At 44.9% G+C, this 27,930-nt stretch overlaps 1 protein-coding gene across 3 annotated transcripts in view; it reads left to right on the top strand.

The window, feature by feature from the left end:
* SEMA4A (semaphorin 4A) overlaps window positions 1-27,930 on the top strand; it is an 87,570-nt gene that overhangs the window by 26,951 nt on the left and 32,689 nt on the right. The window contains exons 2-4 of one of the 3 annotated variants that reach the window (XM_029580396.1): window positions 2,960-3,082; window positions 22,092-22,382; window positions 25,608-25,754. In XM_029580396.1, coding sequence (XP_029436256.1) covers window positions 25,670-25,754 — 85 coding nt within the window. In that variant the 5' untranslated portion in view covers window positions 2,960-3,082; window positions 22,092-22,382; window positions 25,608-25,669. Of the gene's footprint in view, window positions 1-2,959; window positions 3,083-22,091; window positions 22,383-25,050; window positions 25,207-25,607; window positions 25,755-27,930 lie in introns of those variants that run through there. The other 2 variants (XM_029580397.1, XM_029580398.1) reach the window with 2 other exon arrangements.

The raw sequence follows: 27,930 nt of genomic DNA, 5'->3' as shown, positions 1-27,930 counted from the left end.
TTGATTCTTACTGAGCAAGCGTTTCGTCTGGACGGAAGCTGTGGCGGATGCTTTCCCGAGAGCAGAGACTGAGTGCTTCTGGGCAACTCATGAGTCTGGGTAAAACCTTGCACCATCCAGTGTGACACTTATTTTGTTTCCTTATTTTTACACTCTTCGAACATTTTCAGTTACAATTTTGGGCGGTGACTAGATTTTTCTCTGTCTTAATGCTTTTTTTTTTTCTCTACTGTCTGTTTTACGCGGTGCTCTCTCGTCAGGGTTTCTGGAAATTTTTTTTTTTTCCCTCCGGGGTACATATATATGGGGGGCTTTGCCTCTACATTGGAGAAGGATGCCACGGTATCTCAAGTCCTGGTACCGACGTGACTGCTTGGGTGGTCGCACGCTGCCAGTCTGCTCGCTGCTAACAGCCTTGGCGGTTTTGAAGATCACTGTAGATTATCCTGTGCTGGGAAGGAGCGAGCGGTGTGGCCTCTTGTCAAGCGATGGCTATTGTCAGATTCTGTTTAATCTGTTGTGGCTCAGGCTGACTGAGATATTATGCTGCTAATTTTGGTTACGTTTTTCATTTCTTGTTGTCCTAATAAGTATAATATACTTTCCTTTTTTCTTACTTTGCTGGATTTGCTTATGTATTTTTCCCTCAAGGCTCTGATGGGGTGGGTTCGGAGGTGCCTATCCTCTGTGGTTTTTCTGTGAGGTTATGGCTTTTACAGTTTGGATACTAGGTAGAGTGGTTGGGGTCTCTTTGGGATGGTTATGCCAAGGGTACTGCAGCGCATGACCAGAAGATATCCTCCTCTTGGGTCATAAGAACATGCCATACTGGGTCAGACCAAGGGTCCATCAAGCCCAGCATCCTGTTTCCAACAGAGGCCAAAACCAGGCCATAAGAACCTGGCAATTACCCAAACACTAAGGGGCGGATTTTCAGAGCCCTGCTCGCCGGTGAGCCTATTTTACATAGGCTCACCGGCGCGTGCAGAGCCCCGGGACTCGCGTAAGTCCCGGGGTTCTCCAAGGGGGGGCGTGTCGGGGGCGGGCCCGGTCGTCGCGGCGTTTAAGAGGCGTGTCGGCAGCGTTTTGGGGGCGGGTATGGGGGCGTGGCTACGGCCCGGGGCCGTCCGGGGCGTGGCCGCGCCCTCCGTACCCGCCCCCAGGTTGCGTCCCGGCGCGCAAGTGGCCCGCTGGCGCGCGGGGATTTACGCCTCCCTCTGGGAGGCGTAAATCCCCCGACAAAGGTAAGAGGGGGGCTTAGACAGGGCCGGTTGGGTGGGTTAGGTAGGGAAGGGAGGGGAAGGTGAGGGGAGGGCAAAAGGAAGTTCCCTCCGAGGCCGCTCCGATTTCGGAGCGGCCTCGGAGGGAACGGGGGTAGGCTGCGCGGCTCGGCACGCACCGGCTATACAAAATCAATAGCCTTGCGCGCGCCGATCCAGGTTTTTAGCAGATACGCGCGGCTCCGCGCGTATCTGCTAAAATCCAGCGTACTTTTGCTTGTGCCTGATGCGCCAGCAAAAGTAGGCCAATTCGCGCGGTTTGAAAATCTACCCCTAAGTCTATTCCATGTTACCATTGCTAATGGCTATTTTCTAAGTCAACTTGATTAATAGCAGGTAATGGACTTCTCCTCCAAGAACTTATCCAAACCTTTTTTTAAACACAGCTATACTAATTGCACTAACCACATCCACTGGCAACAAATTCCAGAGTTTAATTGTGCGTTGAGTGAAAAAGAACTTTCTCCAATTAGTTTTAAATGTGCCCCATGCTAACTTCATGGAGTGCCCCCTAGACTATTATCCGAAAGAGTAAATAACTGATTCACATTAACCCATTCTAGATCTCTCATGATTTTAAACACCTCTATCATATCCCCCCCTCAGCCATCTCTTCTCCAAGCTGAAAAGTCCTAACCTCTTCAGCCTTTCCTCATAGGGGAGCTGTTCCATCCCCTTTGTCATTTTGGTCGCCCTTCTCTGTACCTTCTCCATTGCAACTTTATCTTTTTTGAGATGCGGCAACCAGAATTGTACACAGTATTCAAGGTGGGGTCTCACCATAGAGCGATACAGAGGCATTATGACATTTTCCGTTTTATTTACCATTCCCTTCCTAATAATTCCTAACATTGTTTGCTTTTTTGACTGCTGCAGCACACTGAGCCGACGATTTTAAATTATTATCCACTATGATGCCTAGATCTTTTTCCTGGGTAGTAGCACCTAATATGGAACCTAACATTGTGTAACTACAGCAAGGGTTATTTTTCCCTATATGCATCACCTTGCACTTATCCACGTTAAATTTCATCTGCCATTTTGATGCCCAATCTTCCAGTCTTGCAAGGTCTTCCTGTAATGTATCACAGTCCGCTTGTGATTTAACTACTCTGAACAAATTTGTATCATCTGCAAATTTGATTATCTCACTCATTGTATTTCTTTCCAGATCATTTATAAATATATTGAAAAGGACAGGTCCCAATACAGATCCCTGAGGCACTCCACTGTCCACTCCCTTCCACTGAGAAAATTGCCCATTTAATCCTACTCTCTGTTTCCTGTCTTTTAGCCAGTTTGTAATCCACCTGTCATGTATTATTACCCACTTGAGGGGAAACGGGCTTGTCATTTGTGGGTTGCAGGTATGGGGGGAGTGGGTTTTAAAGTGGTTTGTAGAGGTCAGGTTGGTTGGTTCATTGTTTTTGTGGATTGGGAGTAAAATGGCATATAGAGTGTATTTTGTTTGGAACCTTTAAATGCTTGCATCTGATTTCTATAAAGTTTCCAGTGTGCAAGCCCTTTTCTTTTCTCTCTCAGTTGGGGGTTATGCATGCTTTTCCACTTTGGAACGTCTATATGTTTGTGCTTTGCAATTGTGTCTCCACGCTTTTCTTTTCTATTATTGTTTACACCTAGATGGCTCCCTAATCAATATTATGTCTCTTAATGTTCAGGGAATCTCGACCCCCAATTAAGAGGAAGCGTATCCTCCAGTTAGCGCATTAAAATCAAATGCAAATTTTGCTGCTTCAAGAAACCCATCTTACTGATCAAGAACATGAGAAGTTGAAGGTTGGGTGAGTTGTTCAAATTTTTTATGCTTCTTATAACTCTAAAAGTAGGGGGGTTTGCATACTAGTTGTTATGATTCAGAAAGTGGACCCTTGTTCCGAGGTAGAGTCAGCGCTTCCAAAAAGGGAGTCAACCCTCTTCGGTCTCTACCGTCAGATGGCAAGGCCTGCTGATGTAGGTGTTAGATGAAGGCTTCACCCTGGAAGCTCGTGATCCCCCCCAGGAGGAGCCCGTAGGGACACGGCCACTGGGAGCCTGTAGGGACACGGCCACTGGGACTTAGGAGACTCCCTGAAGATAGTCTGGATGCAGGCGCCTCCAGCAGGTTGTAATCAGTCCAAGAGTAGACGTCTAAGGATAGTCCAAAGCCGGTCCAAGAGTCGAAGTCCAGAGAGAGGCCAAGAGCTGGTCCAGGAGCAGACGGGAGAGTGGTCCGAAGCCAATCCAGGAGCAACACAGGAGAAGGGTCCAAAGCCAGTCCAGGGGCAACACGGGAGAAGGGTCCAAAGCCAGTCCAGGTCAACAGCAGAAAATCACCACCGCCGGTCCAAAGGTCAGAAGCCAAAGAATCAATCCAACGAGGTGGAGAAGCAGAAGCAGGACAAAGAGCAGATCCAGGAACATAGGAACCAAGCACAGAGCCTCAATACCAAGGCAAGGTCTGAGTATCAGACCTTGCCTTAAATACAGGAACTGGAGGGAGGAGTCCCAGGAGGAGCCATGACAATTTCCTGTCAAAGCTCCTTTAAATTTTCTCTTCAGCCGCGCATGCGGCTCTTAGCAGAGGCAGAGGGGGAGGAATCAGCCCGGCCGAGGGAAACCATGCGGCCGGACTTGGCAGCAGCTGTGAAGAAAGTACAAGAGAAGGCTCCTGCCACAGCAGGAGCCTCAGGCGAGCCCGGCACCTTGGGTAAGGTTTAGTGTTGTTGCGACCGCCGGCCCGACCCTGGTCGCAGCCATGACACCCGGCCCTGGACTGCCGCGGCTGGCGGTCCTAACACTAGTTGATAAAACATTTGCCCTTGTAGGTTGATAGGACTCTGCTGGATGGGGATGGGTGGTTTGTTATTCTTGAGTGTTCTTTGTATGATATAACTTTCATGCTTGTTAATGTTTACAGTCCCCAGTTTGCCGTGGAAGCAAAACCATAAAAACTTTGTCAGGTACATTTGAGGTAAAAAGCCTGCGAAGGAATCAGTTGGAACATTAGGTGATCAAGGTGTAAAAGGGGCACTTAGGGGTGACAAAGCCATAGCAGAGAGACTAATGAATTCTTTGCTTCGGTATTCACTGAGGAAGATGTAAGAGCGATACCTATGCCAGAAATGATATTCAAAGATGATGATTCAGAAAAACAAACAAATCTCAATGAACCTTAACAATGTACTAGGGCACATTGACAAATTAAAGAGTAGCAAATCACCTGGACCAGATGGTATACATCCCAGAGTGCTGAAAGAACTGAGAAATGAAATAGTTTACAAATTTGCAATAACAGGTCTACTATCTATGGTACCTGAAGACTGGAGGGTTGCCAATATAACAGCAATTCTTTAAAAAGGATCAAGAGGTGATCCAGGAAACTACAGGCCAATGAGTCTGATGTCTGTGCCAGGCAAAATAGTAGAAATTATCATAAAGAACAAAATTACTGAACATATAGATAATCATAGTTTAGTGAGACAAAGCCAATATTGATTTAGCCAAGGGAAGTCTTGCCTCACAAATTTGCTACATTTTTTGAGGGCATAAACAAACATGTGGATAAAGGTGAGCCAGCTGATACAATGTATCTGGATTTCCCTCATGAGAGACTTCTTAGGAAATTAAAAAGTCATGGGATAGGGAGCAGTGTCCTGTTGTGGATTTCCAACTGTTTTCTGAGAGAAGGGTTAAATGGTAAATTTTCCCAATGGGAAAAAGGTGAATAGTAGTGTGCTCCAGGGATCTTCTCTGGCACCACTGCTTTTTAATATATTTTATACTGACCTGGAAATGGGAACAAGTGAGGTGATCACATTTGCTGATGACACAAAATTATTCAAAGTTGTTAAATTGCAAGAGGACATTACAAAACTGGGAGACTGGGCTTGCAAATGACAAATGAAATTTAATATGGCAAGTGTGCACTTAGGGAAGAGTAACCCAAATTATAGCTACATAATGCAAGGTTCCATATTTGGAGTCACCATTCAGGAAAAGAATCTAGGCGTCGTCATTGAAAATACATTAATCTGCTCAGTGTGCAGTAGCAGCCTACCCCCATTCCCTCCGAGGCCGCTCCGATTTCGGAGCGGCCTCGGAGGGAATGGGGGTAGGCTGCGCGGCTCAGCACGCACCGGCTATACAAAATCGATAGCCTTGCGCGCGCCGATCCCGGATTTTAGCGGATACGCGCGGCTCCGCGCGTATCTACTAAAATCCAGCGTACTTTTGTTTGCGCCTGGAGCGCCCACAAAAGTACGCCTATTTGCGGTATTTGAAAATCTACCCCTAAGTTTCTAGGTAATACATTTAAAAACAACAAGAGAAGATATGTTTTTACTCAATGCATAATTAAGTTTTGGAATTTGTTGCCAGAGGATGCAGTGAAAGCTATTAGTGTAGCTGCACTTAAAAAAAAGTCCACAAACCATTATTAAGGTAGAGGTGCAGAAATCCACTGCTTATTCTTGGGATCTATCGACCCCTTGGGATCCTGTCAGGTACTTGTGCCCTGGCTTGACCACTGGTAGAAACAAGATACTGAGCTTGATGGACCTTTGGTCTGATCCAATATGGCAAATCTTATGTTTGATGTTCTTCTATCTGCCTTGATTTTATCTAAGATGTGAATACAGTTATCTATAGAGTCTTGCTGGAACATATTAAGGAGTTATGTTTTTAGTTTCCCAGAAGACTTTGTGAAGTCTGGATATATTTCTTCATAACTATATACCCAAGTATCTTCTGCTGCCAATTTAAAGTGATCCATGCCAAGTGGGAATGACATGACGAATAGCAACATCACTTTTATTTACAATAATTAGTCAATTATCCCAACATATGCAGGCATGGAGTATATCCGTAACGTTTAGTATATCACGAAACGTTTAGAAGGAGACCGGCACGATGCACAAATGCAACCCTGAACTCTCTGATAAACCAGATGGTATGAGATAACAATCATACAGACACAAGAAATATTGCATACAGACCTTGAGGCAGCCCCATGGTGTGGGTGAAACTCGGCCTGAGTCGGGTGTTTCATTTAAGAACATAAGAAATTGCCATACTGGGTCAGACCAAGGGTCCATCAAGCCCAGCATCCTGTTTCCAACAGTGGCCAATCCAGGCCATAAGAACCTGGCAAGTACCCAAAAACTAAGTCTATTCCATGTTACTGTTGCTAGTAATAGCAGTGGATATTTTCCAAGTCAACTTAATTAATAGCAGGTAATAGACTTCTCCAAGAACTTATCCAAACCTTTTTTAAACACAGCTACACTAACTGCACTAACCACATCCTCTGGCAACAAATTCCAGAGTTTAATTGTGAGCTGAGTAAAAAAGAACTTTCTCCGATTAGTTTTAAATGTGCCCCATGCTAACTTCATGGAGTGACCCCTAGTCTTTCTATTATCCGAAAGAGTAAATAACCGATTCACATCTAGACCTCTCATGATTTTAAACACCTCTATCAAGTCTCCAAAATAAAGATTCTAAACGAACATTTGGCATCTAATCCATTGTGTTGCCCCCACAGCTTTTTTAGATCGCCTACCCTCTTGTTTTATCAACTCATCTGCATAGAGAACATTTTGTGATATGATTCAAACTAAAACCCTTGGATGAAAAGGGGCATGCTTGATGGCTAAATTGAATAGAATGGGGGAGAGGGGATAACCTTGCCTAGACCCTCTATATATTTATTTATTTAAAGCTGTTTTATACCGGTATTAGTAGTTACATCATACTGGTTTACATCAGAACTGAAGGTGGAAAATACATCAAACAGGTACCAGGGATGGGACTACAGAGAACAAGAGAGAAGTAGCCGAAAATTGGCAAACAAGAGCAACAGACTGTATAAAATAACAAGTAAACAATGTGACATAACTTTATACATATATCAGAAAGGGAGCAGAAACTACCCCATTAGATTACACCTGTACTATTGGTTTTGAATATAGAGCTGTAATCCAGGCTATGTAATTAGCCAGAAAAAGAAGCATTTTTCTAACATCTTAAACAAAAGCTTCCAAGGTACACGACTGAAATCCGTGTCCACAGAGCTATTGCCCCGTGACACTATGCCTGTTTGCTAAATGACGAAGTTAAATAATTTTCTAGTGTTATAGGTCAAGGATCTGCTCTTTACAAACCCAGCAGCTTTTAAACTAGAACAAGGGGGAAAGCAGACAGTCACTCAGCAGTGCATGGTTCGGAGAAATGTATCCTTGAAGGATACTAATGAAACAGGAGAGTTAGGGCAGAGAGGTTCCAATAAAAGCAAACATAGTCCATGTGCCTATATGTAAAAAATCACCTCAGCTAAAGATTTCCAAATTATCCCTATCAACTGAAAAGCAGGTTGTTAATACAAACAAAACACACACTTTGAAATGTCTGTATGCCAATGCCAGAAGTCTAAGAAGTAAGATGGGAGAGTTAGAGTGTATAGCAGCAAATGATGAGATTGACATAATTGGCATCGCAGAGACTTGGTGGAAGGAGGATAACCAATGGGACAGTGCTATACCAGGGTACAAATTATATCGCAATGATAGGGAGGATCAACTTGGTGGGGGTGTGGCACTTTATGTCCGGGAGGGTATAGAGTCCAACAGGATAAAGATCATACAAGAGACTAAGGGGTAGATTTTCAAAGGGATACGTGCGTAACCCCCGAAAACCTACCCCTGCGCATGCCAAGACTATTTTGCATAGGCTTGGCGGTGAGCGCAAGCCCCGGGGCTTTCAAAAATGGGCGGTCTGGGGGCAGGGTCGGGGGCGTGGTGGCAGTCAGGGGCAGTCCCGAGTCCTCCAGCACAGTGGCAAAGGCAGGCATAACTTAAAGAAATAAGGTAGGGGGGGAGCTAAAAAAAAACAAAAGTTCCCTCCAAGGCCGCTCTGATTTCAGAGCGGCCTTGGAGGGAACGGGGAAAGCCATCGGGGCTCCCCTTGGGCTCGGCATGCGCAAGATGCACAAGTGTGCACCCCCTTATGCGCACCGTGTAGCGCACACAAAATGTACCCCACACGTGTAGGAATTAAAGTCAGCCCCTAAATGCTCAGTAGAATCTATATGGGTAGAAATCCCATGTGTGTTGGGTAAGAGTATAGTGATAGGAGTATACTACCATCCACCTGGACAAAATGGTCAGACAGATGATGAAATGCTAAGAGAAATCAGGGAAGCAAACCAATTTGGTAGTGCAATAATAATGGGAGATTTCAATTACCAACACATCCAGCGTGCAAGAACTAGGTAGCAAAGTCCATCAAATATAATAATTTTTTAATTGAACCAAAGTTAAAGACATCATTCATGGCAACTCCATGTCACTTCAGAAAGTACAGGTGAAAGGAGTCCCCCGACACGGTCCGTGTTTCGCGGTAGCTGCATCGGGAGGGACCCGCGGATAAATTTCATCTAAAACATAAAAGATAGTAAATAATGGACCTTATAGAATGGCTATAAAGACTACAACTGGTAACAATTAAACATACCTTATGTATTCATCCTGGAGCGCATCGGCTCGTACAACAGGTAAACTATTTAAAGAGGCAGTTTTGGCGCCAAAGACAGGAAGTATCGCGATAGTGTCTGGAGACAGAACCACGCCCCCACTGGAGACAATTCAGGTAGACAATAAAACAGGAAATATCACGAGAGTATCAGAAGACAGAACCCCGCCCCCACTGAAGACAATTCAGGTAGACAGTGAACCATCCAATGTCAGTTCAGGTGAATAGAAACCATTCAATGTCTCTGTTGAGACCATTCGGATGAACCGAGGACAAATTGAAGATCCACTTTTGTTCCCGTCGACAAATGATCCGTAGACATTGGGAGAATTTATCTTTAACTTCGCTGTTTCAGGGTCCATTACGATTTACATTTCGGAGAGGTAACAATCTTCGGGACCAATTAGTACACGCTACTTTTAATAGACAATCAAGGGAGAGTAGGGCTGGCCAGCATAGCCCCTGCGGACACTGCTCAGTATGCTGTCACACTATACAGTCAGACTCTTTTATCCACCCTACCACTGGGTATGTGGTTAAACTTCGAAGTCAATCAGACTGCACCACTAAGGGCGTAGTATATGTTATACAGTGCCCCTGTCCCTTGCTATATGTGGGGAAGACTTCGAGAATGGTGAAGACCCGAATCATAGAACATTGTTCTAATATTCGTCTTCTCAGGATGGATGAACCCCTAGTTACACACTGGGTCCAACATCAACATACCACTGCTGATATACAATTTTCAATTTTGGAGGTTGTGGCTCCCCCGATTCGGGGAGGGGATTATTCTGAAATCCTGGGTCGACGGGAACAAAAGTGGATCTTCAATTTGTCCTCGGTTCATCCGAATGGTCTCAACAGAGACATTGAATGGTTTCTATTCACCTGAACTGACATTGGATGGTTCACTGTCTACCTGAATTGTCTTCAGTGGGGGCGGGGTTCTGTCTTCTGATACTCTCGTGATATTTCCTGTTTTATTGTCTACCTGAATTGTCTCCAGTGGGGGCGTGGTTCTGTCTCCAGACACTATCGCGATACTTCCTGTCTTTGGCGCCAAAACTGCCTCTTTAAATAGTTTACCTGTTGTACGAGCCGATGCGCTCCAGGATGAATACATAAGGTATGTTTAATTGTTACCAGTTGTAGTCTTTATAGCCATTCTATAAGGTCCATTATTTACTATCTTTTATGTTTTAGATGAAATTTATCCGCGGGTCCCTCCCGATGCAGCTACCGCGAAACACGGACCGTGTCGGGGGACTCCTTTCACCTGTACTTTCTGAAGTGACATGGAGTTGCCATGAATGATGTCTTTAACTTTGGTTCAATTAAAAAATTATTATATTTGATGGACTTTGCTACCTAGTTCTTGCACGCTGGATGTGTTGGATTTGATTGATGTGCAGGATTTCTCTGCTTCATGCTTTGCTTAGATTTCAATTACCCCAATATTGACTGGGTAAATGTGACATCAGGTCTTGCTAGAGACATAAAGTTCCTGGATGTAATAAACGACTGCTTCATGGAGCAATTGGTTCAGGAACCAACGAGCGAGGGAGCTATTTTAGATTTAATTCTTAGTGGAATGCAGGATTTGGTGAGAGAGGTAATGGTGGTGGGGCCACTTGGCAACAGTGATCATAACATGATCAAATTTAAACTAATAACTGGAAGGGGGACAATAAGTAAATCTGCAGCTCTATCACTAAATTTTCAAAAGGGAAACTTTGATAAAATGAGGAAAATAGAAAAAAAATGAAAGGTGCAGCTGCAAAGGTTAAAAGTGTTCAACAGGCTTGGACATTGTTTAAAAATACAATCCTAGAGGTGCAGTCCATATGTATTCCACACATTAAGAAAGGTGGAAGGAAGGCAAAACGATTACAGTCATGGTCAAAAGGTGAGGTGAAAGAGGCTATTTTAGCCAAAAAAGCATCCTTCAAAAATTGGAAGAAGGATCCATTTGAAGAAAATAGGATAAAACATAAGCATTGTCAAGTTAAGTGTAAAACATTGATAAGACAGGCGAAGAGAGAATTTGAATTGAAGTTGGCCATAGAGGCAAAAACTCATAATAAAAACTTCTAAAAATATATCCAAAGCAAGAAACCTGTGAGGGAGTCAGTTGGACCATTAGATGACCGAAGGGTTAAAGGGGCTCTTAGGGAAGATAAGGCCATTGCAGAAAGACTAAATGAATTCTTTGCCTCCATGTTTACTAATGAGGATGGTGGGGTGATACCAGTTCCGGAGATGGTTTTCAGGGGTGATGAGTCAGATGAACCGAACGAAATCACTGTGAACCGGGAAGATGTAGTAGGCCAGATTGACAAACTAAAGAGTAACAAAGCACCTGGACTGGATAGTATGCATCCTAGGGTACTGAAGGAACTAAAAAATGAAATTTCTGATCTATTAGTTAAAATTTGTAACCTATCATTAAAATCATCCATTGTACCTGAAGACTGGAGAGTGGCCAATGTAACCCCAATATTTAAAAAAAGGGTCCAGGGGCGATCCGGGTAACTACAGACCAGTGAGCCTGACTTCAGTGCCAGGAAAAATAGTGGAAACTAATTTATTCTCAAGATCAAAATCGTAGAGCATTTAGAAAGACATGATTTAATGGAACACAGTCAACATGGATTTTCCCAAGGGAAGTCTTGCTAACAAATCTGCTTCATTTTTTTGAAGGGGTTAATAAACGTGGATAAAGGTGAACCAGTAGATGTAGTGTATTTGGATTTTCAGAAGGCTTTTGACAAAGTCCCTCATGAGAGGCTTCTAAGAAAACTAAAAAGTCATGGGATAGGAGGTGATGTGCTTTTGTGGATTACAAACTCGTTAAAAGACAGGAAACAGAGAGTAGGATTAAATGGTCAATTTTCTCAGTGGAAAAGGATAAACAATGGAGTGCCTCAGGGATCTGTACTTGGACCGGTGCTTTTCAACATATATATAAATGATCTGGAAAAGAATACGATGAGTGAGGTTATCAAATTTGCGGATGATACAAAATTATTCAGAGTAGTTAAATCACAAGTGGATTGTGATACATTACAGGAGGACCTTGCAAGACTGGAAGATTGGGCATCCAAATGGCAGATGAAATTTAATGTGGACAAGTGCAAGGTGTTGCATATAGGGGAAAATAACCCTTGCTTTAGTTACACGATGTTAGGAGCTACCACCCAGGAAAAAGATCTAGGCATCATAGTGGATAATACTTTAAAATCGTCGGCTCAGTGTGCTGCAGCAGTCAAAAAAGCAAACAGAATGTTATGAATTATTAGGAAGGGAATGGTTAATAAAATGGAAAATGTCATAATGCCTCTGTATCACGCCATGGTGAGACTGCACCTTGAATACTGTGTACAATTCTAGTCACCGCATCTCAAAAAAGATATAGTTGCGATGGAGAAGGTACAGAGAAGGGCAACCAAAATGATAAAGGGGATGTAACAGCTCCCCTATGAGGAAAGGCTGAAGAGGTTAGGGTTGTTCAGCTTGGAGAAGAGACGGCTGAGGGGAGATATGATAGAGGTCTTTAAGATCATGAGAGGTCTTGAACAAGTAGATGTGACTCTTATTTACACTTTCAAATAATAGAAGGACTAGGGGGCATTCCATAAAGTTAGCAAGTAGCACATTTAAGGTTAGTGTAGCTGGGTTCAAAGGAGAAGTCCATTAATGGCTATTAATCAAGTTTACTTAGGGAATAGCCACTGCTATTAATTGCATCAGTAGCATGGGATCTTCTTACTGTTTGGGTAATTGCCAGGTTTGGCTTCTGTTGGAAACAGGATGCTGGGCTTGATGGACCCTTGGTCTGACCCAGCATGGCAAGTTCTTATGTTCTTATTTTCAATTGTAAAATTTTATCTAGAGTTTTAATATCTATATTTATTAATGAGATTAGGATCTTTACCTTTATTAAAGCAATAAGAGCTTCATAAGATTGCCAATGCTGACCCCTGGTTCACAGATATAATTAAAAAGATCACAAAGCACAGGGGGCAAGCAACTCCATGAAAGGCTTATAAAAATCAAGTTGAGATGCACCTGGGCTCTGCACTCTGGTCAGATTCTAAGACTAATCGCTCTCGGAACCTCCCCTCTCGTAATAGGTGAATCCAGGCCTGTTATAGTCGGAAGATAGTCCCAGCAATCCCAATGGGTCATCAAAGGATTCTATCTCCTCATCTCTGGGAACTGTAGGGGGCTTCATGCAGTTTGGCAAAATGTTCCGCAAACATTCATTTAATATCGGAGGGCAGATATTTTAGCTCGTCATTCAGGATGGATTTAGGATTTGTGTAGCCGTAGGCAGGACTGGCGAGTAGTGGGTTGGAGATCAGATAGGGGGTGAAGTCCCTCGCCCTTCCAGAGTGCCATGGCAGTGCCCCTTTGAAGTGGATTTGCTGAAGCAGGATTCTCCTTGGCAATGGTTACTCTCACCTTTGGCCTGCTTGCCAGCAGCATCTGTGATCCTACACATTATTGCGTTCTCCAGTCTCTCCTTCACAGCCTTAGCTAAACGAGCACCTGCCTTTCCACCAGGTTCATAATATTTGTATGTTGTGGATCTGATAGCACGCTCAGTGTTAAGCTGTCTGGAGAGCTTTCAGCTCATCTCTGGTCAGATTCCGTTTCTTTAGCGTGATACGAGAGCAGCTTAAATAAACCTTTTCAGTTGCAGTTCCCTGTCCAATGTTTGCGGTGAGCCTTAGGACAGCGTTGGGGATGCAGGGCAGCTGCCAGTTGGCTCAGCTTCTGTGAGTCGGTCTCAGCCAGTCTTGATTTCACCCCCATTAATTGGATTTAAATTTGCATTTCTTTGACCGCCTTTAAAAAAAAAAAAAAAGTTGCCCAAGACAAAATACAACAATTGCATAAATATTACATGCAAAATACACTAAGATAACTATACCTAAAAATATCAAAATGTTCCACTGTCCCTTTTCAGTGGTGTAACAGCTTCTGTCTCGCTTCCTCTTTCCTCTATTCCTGTGCTATATTATCTGCAGTCTGCAGTTGCATGCATGGGGAAATCGAGCATTACAAGTCCGTGCATGCTAGGGCCGGATCAGAAAGAGAACCAAAACGGCAGCGCTAGATAACGAGGTGAAAGCTACCTGCTTGCTTCCTGACGATTGTCCACTCCAGGGAGCTGTAAATCAGGGAAGTCCCTGGGGACCAATTGTGCACTCATTACTGAAGCTTTCCCCAGCAGTTGGCCTGCTGCCCGTCCTCAGGGGGATGCAATTTCCTTCTTTGGCAGGTTTAGAGAAGAGAGGCCCATGGCGTTCTGTGGACCCAAAAAAAAAAGGGGGGGCTGAACTGGCACAAATTTGAAACTTGAGGGCAGTGGCGCCGGTCATCAAGGCTTCAACCCGGACTGCATTTCGTTTGCACATCTCTCACGTGGCATTCGTGATACACTCCCCATTTTCTGAAGGTGATTGAATCTCGCGTTTACTTCCCCGACACTTGCACCTGAAGGGGCCGAGCAGTGTCCAGGCCAGCAACTTTGAAGGCCCTTCCTGGAGACATGCAGCTGTTGATAGGTGGGTGTGATTGATTGTCCCAGGGTTTCCCTTGAAGAGGTGCTGCTCACACATTTCAAACTTGGGCTGATGCAGTCCCTTTTTGTGTCTGTTACCATCATCTGCCCCAATTTGTGTGCATGCATTTTTTTTCCACTTATATTAGCTAGAGTTGCCAACTGGCTTCGTTATTTTTCCCCAGACAATACCGATCCAGTCCCAGTTTTCACTCCAGCGCACTCACGGGCTGGAGGTATTATGGAGTCAAACCAGGACTGGATCGATTTGTACAGGGAAAAAAATGAAGCACACAGGCAGCCTTCATCAGGAGTTGCACTGGGATAAGGTAACCAACAATCTCCGTAGAGCAAGGAACAGATTGATACACTTCAGGTTTAACCCCCTTTCCCTGCCCCCCCCCCCCCCCCCAGCATATATGGATGACTACTTTCAATTTCTGTCCAAAAAGGCCAAACCCTACAAGTAAAACCAGGACTGGCTCACTGGCTGCTGATGACCTGGAGCTTCTTGTGAGGAGCGGTGGGGAATGGGAAAACAAACGAGGGAAGAGTGGGAGAAGCAGAGGAGCAGCAGGCACATTAAGAAGGGGGGCAATGGGGATAAGAGAGCCAAAGTGAGATGGTTAAAGCATTTTTGTATTCAATGTGTAGAAGGAATCTGGCCAGTTATATCCTACAGGTGTAGATTAGTAACAGAAAGGCAAGAAGCCATGCGAAAGCACAGGGTGTGGAACAGGCAAGGGACTTGGGCAGCTGCTAAAAGGAGACTGGTCAGTCCTGGCTTTTCAACACCCCTTCCCCCCTCTATCTCCCTGCTGTATTCTGGTATCCGTAGGATAGATTTCCAAATGGAAGAAGCTGTCATAATGCCTCTGTATCGCTCCATGGTGAGCCCGCACCTTGAATACTGTGTACAATTCTGGTCGCCGCATCTCAAAAAACATATAATTGCGATGGAGAAGGTACAGAGAAGGACAACCAAAATGATAAAGGGAATGGAACAACTCCCCTATGAGGAAAGACTAAAGAGGTTAGGACTTTTCAGCTTGGAGAAGAGACGACTGAGGGGGGATATGATAGAGGTGTTTAAAATCATGAGAGGTCTAGAACGGGTAGATGTGAATCGGTTATTTACTCTTTCGGATAGTAGAAAGACTAGGGGGCACTCCATGAAGTTAGCATGGGGCACATTTAAAACTAATCGGAGAAAGTTCTTTTTTACTCAACGCACAATTAAACTCTGGAATTTGTTGCCAGAGGATGTGGTTAGTGCAGTTAGTATAGCTGTGTTTAAAAAAGGATTGGATAAGATCTTGGAGGAGAAGTCCATTACCTGCTATTAAGTTCACTTAGAGAATAGCCACTGCCATTAGCAATGGTTACATGGAATAGACTTAGTTTTTGGGTACTTGCCAGGTTCTTATGGCCTGGATTGGCCACTGTTGGAAACAGGATGCTGGGCTTGATGGACCCTTGGTCTGACCCAGTATGGCATGTTCTTATGTTCTTACATATCCCACAATGCAATGGGGGTGCAACTTTCAGAACCAGGACTTGACCAAAGTCTGCCTGCAGATGCCAGACCACTCGGCATGGTCTCGGAAAGGCCACAGCTGTGACTGGCTCTGGTAACAAGGTTCCACGTTCATTTGGGTGCTTTCCAGAGAGAGAGAGTAGGAGAGCAGTGACCCAGGAGGAAGATTGTTTTTTTTTTTTGGCCAGCCCTGATTTTTGAACTTTCGTCCCAAAGCGTGCTGGGATTTGTAGTCCTTGATCCTACCAATTGGCAATCAGATTGGCAGGTGCCAGAATGCAGGGCTGGCCTAAAATCACCCTCCTTGATTTGGGTAGCTCTGCTTTAACCTATGAATGTTACTTACGGGACAATACAGTAAAAAACGCGGGAGAGTGGGCCCGGCGCGCGCACAGGCCACTCTCCTATGCACGCAATACAGTAAATAATTTTATTTAAATTGGGCCCGGCGGTAAAAAGAGGCGCTAGGGACACTAGCGCGTCCCTAGCGCCTCTTTTTTGACAGGAGCGGCGGCTGTCAGTGGGTTTGACAGCCGCCGCTCAATTTTGCCAGCGTCTGTTCTCGAGCCCGCTGACAACCACGGGTTCGGAAACCAGATGCTGGCAAAATTGAGCGTCCGGTTTTCAACCCGTGAACCTTGGGCCTATTTCAAATTTTTTTTTTTTTAACTTTTTTAAACTTTCGGGACCTCCGACTTAATATCGCCATGATATTAAGTCGGAGGGTGCACAGAAAAGCAGTTTTTACTGCTTTTCTGTGCACTTTCCCGGTGCCCGGAGAAATTAGCGCCTACCTTTGGGTAGGCGCTAATTTCTGAAAGTAAAATGTGTGGCTTGGCTGCACATTTTACCTACTGAATCGCGCGGGAATATCTAATAGGGCCATCAACATGCATTTCCATGTTGCGGGCGCTATTAGGTTGGGGGGGTTGGACGCGCATTTTGAACGCGCTATTACCCCTTATTGAATAAGGGGTAAAGCTAGCGCGTCGAAAACGCGCGTCCAAATGCCGGCTATTAGTGCGCACTGTACTGTATCAGCCTGTTGGTAAACTGTTGTGATCTAAATTTAAAAAATACCCACAGAGCTAACTTGATGTCGGCTTTAGCCCCCATTCCCCTGCTGTCCCTGGCGTTCCTGGATTACGACGCTGTTTCTGTCCCCTACCACCAGTGCTGGGAGGTCATTCCCCGCAGCCGCCCCCTTCCGTTGCAGCCGCTCCCAGCTCTGGCACGGTGATGAGCAGCCGTCCGTTCTGTTTCTCCGGGAGGAGGAGTGGGAATGGGGTGGCTGAATATGGTAATTATAGACGTTTGCATCTCTGCCAGCAGCTCTCGCAGCTCTGTAATTCACTGTAAACGCACTCTGAAAAATACCATAATTACAATTCCATGGAAAGAGAGAGAGAGAGAGACAGAGGGAAAGCCGGCCGCTGGCACGCGAAAGAAATTTCCATCAACCTTGCCCTTGGAAGGCCCACAAAAGTGAAGTTTGATGAGAGAAAGGGAGAGATGGAAATTCACTGGAAGAAGAGACATTTTATAGATGGGAAGAAAGCTGGAAGTAGTTTGGGGTTAGAAAGGAGGAAAGCTCCCTGCAAGGCATAAAGTGTGTGGGGGGGGAGGGGCTATGCAACGTCCCCTGTCTGGTTAGGTAACAATAACATAAAAAAATGTTAACGGAGATAACGCCCCACAGGCCCATCCAGGTTCTGCCCATTTCCCCTTCCCGCTGCAATTCTGCAGACCCGACTGCACCCTCTCCCCAACCCCCCCTCCCTCTCTGTGAGAATCCCAACCCGTTCTTGAATTCTGTCACTGTTCCCCCCCCCCCCCCCCCCCGAGGTGTTTCCATTCTTCCTCTGGGAAGAAAAAATATTTCTTGTAAATAAATCACTGTGTCAAATGGTGTAGAGGAAGAAATTATGATACAAAAAAACAAACAAACAGCGCCCTCCCGCATCCAAAAAATAAATCTAGACAGCTCATAAATTTCAACAGACCTTCAATAATAGGCCCCAGCGGCCTGAACGCAAGTGGTCCTCATTGGTCTCGTCCAGCATTATAATGTACAGTATATTTTTTTTGGTTTTCAATTGCACATAAACCTTATCTGGTTGGATGGCTCTCTTCAAAAGAACTGGTCGATCGCTAATTTGAGATCCATCCAACCAGATAAGGTTTATGTGCAATTGAAAAACAAAAAGATGTGCCATAAGTACCTTTATAATGCTGGACCAGACCGATGAGGACCACTTGCGTTCAGGCCGGTAGAGCCTATTATTGAAGGTCTGTTTAAATTTATGAGCTGTCTAGATTTATTTTTTGGATGCGGGAGGGCACTGCTTTTCGTATAAGAAATGTGTCTTTACAGTGCTCTGGAGTCAGACTCGCGTGAAACGGAATTTCTTTTCTGACCTGGCCCAGAATTCCGTCTGAAGGGTGATTTTTAAAAAAAACTTGGGCCATAAAGGCAGAATCAGCTGCTCTGGTGGGTGGGGATCTGCTCTTTTCCTGTGCTTTAACGTGAAATGTAATAGAAACGTTTGCATAACTTGGGGAAGGTACTAAGACATGTCCCCACTTAGGTGAGTTGGTGTATCCTGTGCTTTCCCAAATCTTGCTGGGCTCCCTTTGACTGCTAGAGGAGCAGTAGAGCCAGTAGTACATTCCTGGGCTTATGAATGGACACCTCCCACCCCTCCCTACAGAGGTCCCTGCTTCTTTAATGTGAAATGACCACTGCAGGTGTCAGAGGGCACTAGGGGAGAAATCCCTTTCCCTTTTTTGGGGAACCAATAGCCACTCCCAATGTTTAAGTGATCATCCCTGAACTGCTCCAGAGTCAGAGATACTATAGTAACACACAAATGGGACTTAGGATTCATTAAAAACCTTCCAGGGGTTATATCTCCATCCATCCCCATAAAAAGAAAACTGACCATGGGGAGGGGGCGGGGTTTAGCATGGTTTTTCTTCTGCTGGTTTTTGCAGTTTAACCTTGAATAAATCACTAGAAACCTGATTCTACAGTTTATTTATTTATTTAGTGCTTTTTCTTTTTTTTTTATACCGACATTCATGACACCGATCATATCATATATCGGTTTACAAGAAACAATGGGGCAATAACGTTAACATAAACAAATAAAGCGAAAAGTTACAATAAAACAGGGGCACTCGAACTGGGAGGAGGAAGATCCTCCTCCCAGTTAATGCTTCTGATGCTGAAAACGCTATCTAGATTTTATTACTTACTAAAAGACCATGTTCTCCATTAAAAAAAAAAAAAAAAAAGCCACCAGCAGTTAGCAAATTAACAGCTGTTTTCAACTCCGAAAAAGAGTATGTGAATGAACTAGTTGAAGAACGACATTCCTTGACCTCTGTTGAATGCCTGAGCCTCTTACTGGATAAGATCCAGCCCTTGGATTACTTCGTGGAATCCAAAAATGGTTAAAAGAAAGAGAAGAAGTAGGATGGGAATTTTCCCAGAATGTTGATCATTTCTGGGGGAGCTGGAGCCGTCCCATTTCCATGTGGAAGGGGGGGAGATACCTAGATGCAGCTGAGAACAGCAGAATTCATTTCATCCCCCCGACCTAGTGCCTGTCTGGCTCAGCCAGTCAGCTCCTTTCTGGGCTTTGAAGTCAAGGGGCACAGTGACCTTGTTTTCTGTACTACAAGGAGCTTTCTGTCTGAAGCCGAGGACTGTAAAATCCCCCTCCCCGGGGAATGTAACCCAGGAAACTCTGTACCTACCCCCCACCCTTCAAGACAATACACATCTCATGTAGCAGCAGTACTGGCAGACTGGGCATTTGGCTCCATTTCTTTAGGCTAAGATGATCCAGTCCTGGTTTTGTCCCGTTGCATGCAGGGAGTTGTAGTTCCTGCTTTTCTTAGGGGACTCTATGGGGAAAGCACTTTGTGTGTCCTGCAGGATGCAGGGCACAGTTGTTTTATTTTGAATCTTTGTTGGGAGAGTGGGCTGATGCTCCTCTCCCTGGATGTACTCGAATGGTCTGAAATAGGACCTGTTTTATTGTAACTTTTCGCTTTATTTGTTTAGGGCCTGTTCCATATTAATTTTAAGTGAGGAAATTGAGGGACCACAACTTAGTAAGAAGACGATATTATCCTTGGTTGAGGAAATTGTCTTTTATTAGTGTTTATAGCATTGCTTTGTTTTTTACTGATTGTATAATTTTGTTAAATTTTTGTCTTTTGTTTGGTTGTGTTACTTTTATTGTGTTATTGTTTGATGTTTTTAAATCTTGCAATTCGTATCGAACACTTTTTTTTTTTTTGTATTTGTGGCATATAAATGTTTTAAATAAATTAGATACCTGCATGTACTGGAGGAAGGGGGTGGTAAAAAACCAAGACTGGATCAACCAGTTCTGAAAGCACAGAGCATTTCCCACAACGGGGCCCTGCAAGAGAGCTTTCAGGATTTCTGCTCTAGGTTCAGCAACCCTGGATGGTGCCTGGGCTGCCAGAGGGTGGGCTCGTGACGAGCGGCCAGCCTGTGGGACCCCATGAGCCTTTCCCTCCTCCTATAAATTGATACCAGACAATAAAAGAATGCCTGGAATGTGGCAATTAAGTGTCAAGTCAGCGGTTACAGTTTCATTGTACTGTGATGTCATCCACCGCTGTCACGGCTGCTCTGCTGCCATTGGCCAGGGCACAGCCAGTATGCAAATGGGATTTGGTGACACAGCTCATCATTTGAAAACCATGAGCAGGTACGGCAGATACTGCAATACCTATTTTAGATCTCACAGAACTAGGTAGTTGTGACAAGGCTGCCATTCTTAATTTGTGGAGTCAGCACAGGGCGTGCCGGGATAATTACTCCAGACATGAGGTTGGGATGAGTAAGATCGCTGACGAGTGGTGCTGTGATGTCATCACCCTCAGAAGGGCACCGTCCTTTTAAAACCTCATGACCTCATTGGGCGGTGATTGGGCAGCCAAGTTATTGGTCACTGTACTGTGGATCTAAGGCATGGTGAGCTGTGATAAATGAAGAAGGCTTATTTGCATCCTGAAAGTTACTGATATTTATTGATTATATACTGGAGTTTTTTGGGGTTTTTTTTAAGTGAAATGCACCCATATGCATGCATTAAAGACAAATACTGTTTTCTCACTGACTTAAAAAAAATTTCACAAGAGCTCCAAGTGAGAGAGGTTTGTGGGACAGGGGAAGAGTTAGGCTGAAATAGGAAAGAGTGGGGAATATTTACAATATAATGTGCATGAGAATCCATCGCGGTGTGTGGGCTCAGGGATAGGAAGGAGGAATAAGACCCCATTACGATGTAAGGTTCAGATTTGATAGAATAGGTACTGCAAATTCCTTTTTTTTCCCAACTAGAATTTTATGCAATTCTATAAACAACAAATACACTTCCAGCATTGTGAAAACTCAGTAAATAGACTGCAAAGCCTTTACTGTTTTATGCCAAGGTGTTTAGTTACATTGGTCCAAGATTGAGGAATGCGTTACCACCAGAGTCGAGAGCTGATAAGAGATGTTAAACAGTTCAGAAAGAAGGTAGAGGCTTTTATTTTAACGTGGTATTTGAATAATAACTGTGTAACTATTTTAATAATTTGTATTTTATATTTTAGCGTAATAACTTATGTATTTTATGTAATCCGCACTATACAGAATCAATGGAAGATGTGGAATATAAGATTATTTTAAATACATTTGAGAACTTACAGAAAGAACACAGTGTTTTGTAATTCTCTTTTCTCTGTATGCTGAATTAGTCCATGAAAAAAAAAAAAAAGCATTCCTTGCCACTTGTTTCTGTGCAGATGGCTGTTTCACCACTGGAAGCCATGCAAACAGGAGCTGGGAGTCCCCCATCCCTAGGTTTTGATTTGCACAAGGTGCTCTACTCTTTCAAGAGACACTGGAAGCAGTTCGGCTGGTTACTAACCCCTCTCCTACCACCTTAAGACTGACAGGAGAGACTCCCTCCAACAGTTTTAACCTCAGAATGCAAATCTCAAACTTTGATCACCTCCATCGGGCCGTGGGCGCTTCACTTCCCTTTGCATCTCACGAGTGACAGCACCTGTAAATATTTCCTGTGCTTTTCATTTCAGAACTCTCAGTTTCTCATGCATTTTTTTCGTTCCCTCTCTCTCACTACAGAGCTGACAGGGAGCGTGTTGCTACCTGCTCTCTTCTGGCTGGATTTTCTGGTTTCCTGATTCCTGTGGGTGATACAGAGAGCTGATATTTACTTCCCTCCTGAGTAGCAGACAGCCAAGAGCTTTGTCGTTGGTTGACATCCAGCGGAGAGGAGCCAGAAACAGCTGGAAGGAGGAGGGGAAAGGGGAGACCCCCCCCTACCTTTTCCCATTGGTACCCGGTTTTCGCCAGTCATGGAGCCATCGATTTTCAAAGACGCCTTCAGATGTTACTACCTTTCGAGTTCAAAATGTAAGTATTAATTGCTCTTTTTTTTGTTTGTTTGTTTTGTATATTTTTTTTTAAGTTTTGAATGAAGTCAAGAGAGTCACCCTAATAGCCCCAGTGGCTCCTGAGAGCCAAGCTGAGCACAGCTCTTCTTGAAGGCTTGTAGCCCAGAGCTGGCAAGGGGGGCAGCTTGTGTGTGGTCCAACCCCCCCCACCACGTTTGGGCGCTCCTGAAAGAGGAAGGATGGGATTTGTCTTTTATAAATGGATTTAATTGATTCACTGGTTCAGTGGCTTTGGATTTTGAAATTCCAGAGGGTCGGGGGAATAACTATCCCGACGGATCCTGGTGGATTTCTTTCACAAGCTGCTTGGGAGTGAATGAACAAGGTGGTGGGAGACGAATGAGGCAGGTGACAGTCAGTGCCCCCCCCCCCCCCAGTAGCTCAGCTGGGCTGGAGAGAGCTCTGGATTTTGGTGCCTTGGAAGGGATTGGAGCTCCTTCCCAGGGACTGATGGACTGGGTAGTGCCAGGCTGGTAACCATGAGGGTTTTTGCCTCCTGAAAGGGAACGAGAGAGAGAGCAGGCTCAAATGAAATACAAGCATTAAAAAAGATATTTTCCTGCCAACGAGATGGTGTCTTAAAGGAGATTCCAGTAATGATTCCCAGGGAAGGAGGCAGCCGGTGATGCTGGGCACTTGCTCCAGGAGATGCCCTACACGCTTTTAGTTTTTAAATAATAAAGTCCTTCAGCTTCAAAAGCTGGATTTATCCCCCTTGCCCTTTCCAGCAGCAGAGTCTCCTCCTCAGTGCGGGCTCCCTGGGTCAGGAATGAATGTGGTTTTTTGTTTTTTTCTTCCTTGAGATGGCATCGCCAGGTCTGTGCGTCTGTCCCCCGTGTTCCGTCTCCCCGCACTGCCTTTCTTTCTTGAGACATCTTTATATTCCGCCCGGGTCACTGCTGCTGTTCTAGGCGGATTACAGTGCAATCCCTTTCTTCCCTGACACATGCAAGCTTCAGCTCCTTGTAAGAACTGCCTGACCGCTCCTCCTCCCGCCCATTTGTCAGTTTCCAGCAGAATCCTTCACTTTTTTGCCTCGGTGCCTTGTGCCTGCAGATGCACACAAAAGCACAGGTGCACTGGCTCTTGCACACATTTCTTGCCAGGTTAGGATCACACGGGGCCGCGGTGCACCATTTTTGGAATCCATTTATTAGGCGACAGAGGTCCATGCATTGCTCAAGGTGAATTGCCCACGCTGCAACGTTAGTAAATTAGCAATTTCCCTATTTCATAGTGGTCTTATTCCCTGATCTCCTTTCTTTTTTTCAGTCTGGGGGGATGGAGAAGAAAAAAAGTTGTGCACCTTTTTATTATGGCCATACTCCTTGTTTTGGAAATATCTTCTTCCCTGGCTACAGTCTGCTCTGTTTATGCTTTGAGCGTATCAGTGCAATCAGTGTGTGTGAGGGGAGGGGGCAGGAGTGGGGTGGGTTCTGATACTGATGTGCTTTACTTCAGGGGGTATCCAAACTTTGTCCTTGAGGTCTGCAACCCATTCGGGTTTTTGGGATTTCCACAGTGAATATATATATAAAATATATATATATATATATATATACACTGATTGCACTGATTGCACTTTATATATATATATATGTATATATATATATATATATATATATATACACTGATTGCACTTTATATATATATATATATGTATATAGATATATATATATAAAGATCTAGCTGCATACAATGAAGGCAGTTCATGAAAATGGATTCATGCATTTTTATTGTGGAAATCCCCCAAACCTGACTTGAGTTAGAGCTCTCGAGAAACAAGTTTGTGGACCCCCCTTGCTTTACTTAGACATAAAAGGGCAAATTTTCAAAAGCCGGCGCGGGTAAGAACCAGGAGATACGCCCGTGTCGGGGGCTGCGCGCGCCCGCCATGCAGAATTTTTAAACAGCCCTGGCCGTGCGCGGATCTCCTGGCAGGCGCCAAAGACGGGCTTCAGTAAGAAGGGACAGAGCTTACTACTGGGACTGGGAGGGGACCGGGGAAAGGCCCCGTCCCCGTCGCCACGCGTTTGTCTTAAAATCGGTCCCCCTCGTGCGCACCGATGATAAAATCAGGCGCGCATGTGCCCGCGGGTAAACGATTTTATATAAGATGCCCACGTCGGCACGCGCGTGTTATAAAATCAGCGCGTCCGTGTGCGTGTGCCGGGAATCGCACGCGCATGGATGCCCACACGTGACCTTTTTTTTTTTTAATTTACCCTTTAGAGTCTATGGGATGCAACTGGGATAAAAAGCAGGACTGGCTTAGCCTGTGCCCTGGAGCATCTCATCTGGTTGCCCTAAGCTGGCTGTTGGCCGGGTGAGAGCTTACAGTGGACCCCCTATGTCACAACCGCCGTCCTTCCTCAAAAACGAGCAGCTGATGGTGACTGCACGAGGGAGGCGAGTTGGTCCCTTTCTCAGCTGTGGCCGAGGGCGCCGTCAGCCTGTCACCACCGCGCGGTTGCGGACACATCCTGTTGCACCACTTCTTTCAGTAAACTGGTGATGACACATGCCCTGCTCACGGTGCCAAAGTCAGCTCTTGCAACTGAGCTTTCAGGAAACGCCGGGGGACGCCGAGCCAGATTATCTCTCAGCAGCGTGCAGACCCTCTCGGCATCTGTGATCCAGAAGGGATCCAGCTGAACCGTATCGTGGTGCAGCGAGGGGAGGGAGGAATGAAAGCCGGTATCCCCTCCTGGCACTCCACAGTGGTAGTAAACCCAAAACGCCAGGGAAATTTGACAAGGAACAGCAACATTTTAACTCAGAAAGTAGGTAATAATGTGAGTCACCACATATAATATGCAACCCCAGAAGACAGGAAGGGTAACCATATATGTGCTGCTAACTTGTTAAGGCAAAGGCCCGTCCTAGGAGAGACATTAATCATTTACCCTGCAAGCATTTTGAAAAGATATGGGTACAAGATACAAGCCAGAAAAGTGTTTCAACCGGAAAGCTCTGTTTCAAAGATAAGCTCTAGATAGATTGTGTCTGTTGTACTTCTAAATAGATAGATTTCATGTGATTGGTGGAATAACTGCAACTGTGGCTCCAAAAAAAGGTTTTGCTGCTTTTTCTTTCTGCTCTGCGGTTGGAACTGAGTATTTTTGTTAGTATGTGGTTTCTGTCGGCTTTTGACCAACTTTGTCATCTTCTGTTCCTTTGTCAGAACTGCTGGGGATCTTTTAGAGTTTCGCTGGTGGTGCTTGGCTCCCTGGATAACCCCCAGCCATGCCAGCCTGGATTTTCCGCCTTCTGTGGAGTTTTGTGGCATCGGTGCACGCGGACCTGGTACCCAGAGTGTCTTTTCCTTACGGTAAGCACGGAGCGCCCGGCTCGGAGGTGTAATGAACAAACAAATTCCTCTCTGGGAATGATTAGATAGTGAACACAGAAAGGGTCAGTGAAACGTCTCTTTGAAAGTTTATTCTCACGAACTTGCAAGCCGGGTGACCACAAAACAGTGGGCACGCTTTACACTGATTGGCTCCCGGATTATACCCCCTTCTGCTAATCCCTGCGGTCAGCATTTTTAGCCCTGTCCTATTTCTTGCCACGTGTGGCAGGCTGCTCTAATTTGCTGGTTTCTGCACCAAAACTTAAGCAAGCAAGGGGGTGTTTCACAGAGGGATCGCTCCTTCAGCATTTTACACTTTATTCCTTAATACTCAACCATACTAAGAGCGGATTTCTTAAATTGACATTTTGACCTCTAACGGCTCCTGCAGAGAAAGGGAAGTGCATCACAGGCTGGGCAGTTTTTGGCTCTACACCTCTTGTTACAGAGAAGCCTGTATTTCTTTGCTCTTGGGGTCCAACAAGCCTAGACAATGGTTTCAAGCATCACCAAAGAGTTTATGCAGGTATTCAATACCAAGCCAAGGAAAAAGGGGAGAGAGTGGGGGGGGGGGGGTGTCTGTGTTCCACCTTTGCTCTGCCAGGAAGAGATCTGCACCCCTTCCTCTTTAGCTCTAGTTGTCTGCTGTCAGCAGATGCATTCTGTGGTTTACTAAAGGGAAGGGGAGGGAATGGCTCAATCTGTCAGTGTTTTATACTGTGCTTAGTAGCAGGGTAATGGAATCGCAGCACGGATAAAATCATTAAGATTATATTTGAATCTCCTGCCATATTGTTGAAATAGCAACACCTGGAGTCATTTCTCACAACTGAAGGTTAGACTTGGGTTCTTCTATTTCTTAGGAGAAATGAACTATGGAATACCAGTGCTAGCCACAGTGAGATGCTAAGCCTTGCCTTTATCGAGGGGTTCTGGTAAGAACATCAGAAGCCAGAAACCAAAGATTGAGCCATCAAAAGATTGAGATGTGGAGAGAAACAGAGGGAGGTGAGAGGGAAGGAAACTGGAGGAGAGGAAGAAGGGCAGGGAATTAGATTTCAGGAGATTATAAGGAGGATCATGATAGGAAGACTCTAAGGTGTGACATGTGATAGCATTAGATGATATCCTTCAGCAAAGCATGGCCAGGCAATAGCGTCCCATCCAGTCTAAATGGAGTCATTTTCCATTGGTAGGGAATATGCTACTAAAGAGAGTGGAGAAGGTACAGAGAAGGGTGACCAAATTGATAAAGGGGATGGAACAGCTCCCCTTTGAGGAAAGGCTAAAGACGTTAGGGCTGTTCATAGAAACATAGAAATGACGGCAGAAGAAGACCAAATGGCCCATCCAGTCTGCCCAGCAAGCTTCACACACTTTTTTCTCTCATACTTATCTGTTTCTCTTAGCTCTTGGTTCTATTTCCTTTCCACCCCCACCATTAATGTAGAAAGCAGTGATGGAGCTGCATCCAAGTGAATGCTTGGAGAAGAGACGGCCAAGGGGGGATATGATAGAGGTGTTTAAAATCATGAGAGGTTTAGAACGAGTAGATGTGAATCGGTTATTTACACTTTTGGATAGTAGAAGGACTAGGGGACACTCCATGAAGTTAGCAGGTAGCACATTTAAGACTAATCAGAGAGAATTATTTTTCACTCAACTCACAATTAAGCTCTGGAATTTGTTGCCAGGGGATGTGGTTAGTGCAGTCAGTGTAGCTGGGTTCAAAAAAGGTTTGGATAAGTTCTTGGAGGAGAAGTCCATTAACTGCTATTAATCAAGCTGACTTGGGGAATAGCCACTGCTATTAATTGCATCAGAAGCATGGGATCTTCTTAGTGTTTGGTACTTGCCAGGTACTTGTTGCCTGGATTGGCCACTGTTGGGCTTGATGAAGCTTTGATCTTATGTTCCCTGTACGTACCCGTATCAGTCCAGACTCCTGGGTTTTGCCTCCCCTCCAGCAGATGGAGTCAGAGAAAGCTTTGACTGAGCTGCCCTATATCCTGAGGTGTCACCTGCAATCCGTCAGTATTTCTCTGATTCCAGTAGATGGTGGAGGTGAAAAATTCTGCGGTCTGAGATACAAACAAAAAAGAAAAAGAAAAGAAATAGAAAGAAGACCATCAGGTTACAGGATTAGACGTTTAAC

The sequence above is a fragment of the Rhinatrema bivittatum genome, chromosome 16 (assembly GCF_901001135.1).
Source record: "Rhinatrema bivittatum chromosome 16, aRhiBiv1.1, whole genome shotgun sequence".
NCBI classification, from domain to species: domain Eukaryota; kingdom Metazoa; phylum Chordata; class Amphibia; order Gymnophiona; family Rhinatrematidae; genus Rhinatrema; species Rhinatrema bivittatum.
The sequence above is the reverse complement of the archived record's forward strand: the minus strand, read 5'-3'. Positions and strand labels throughout refer to the sequence as shown.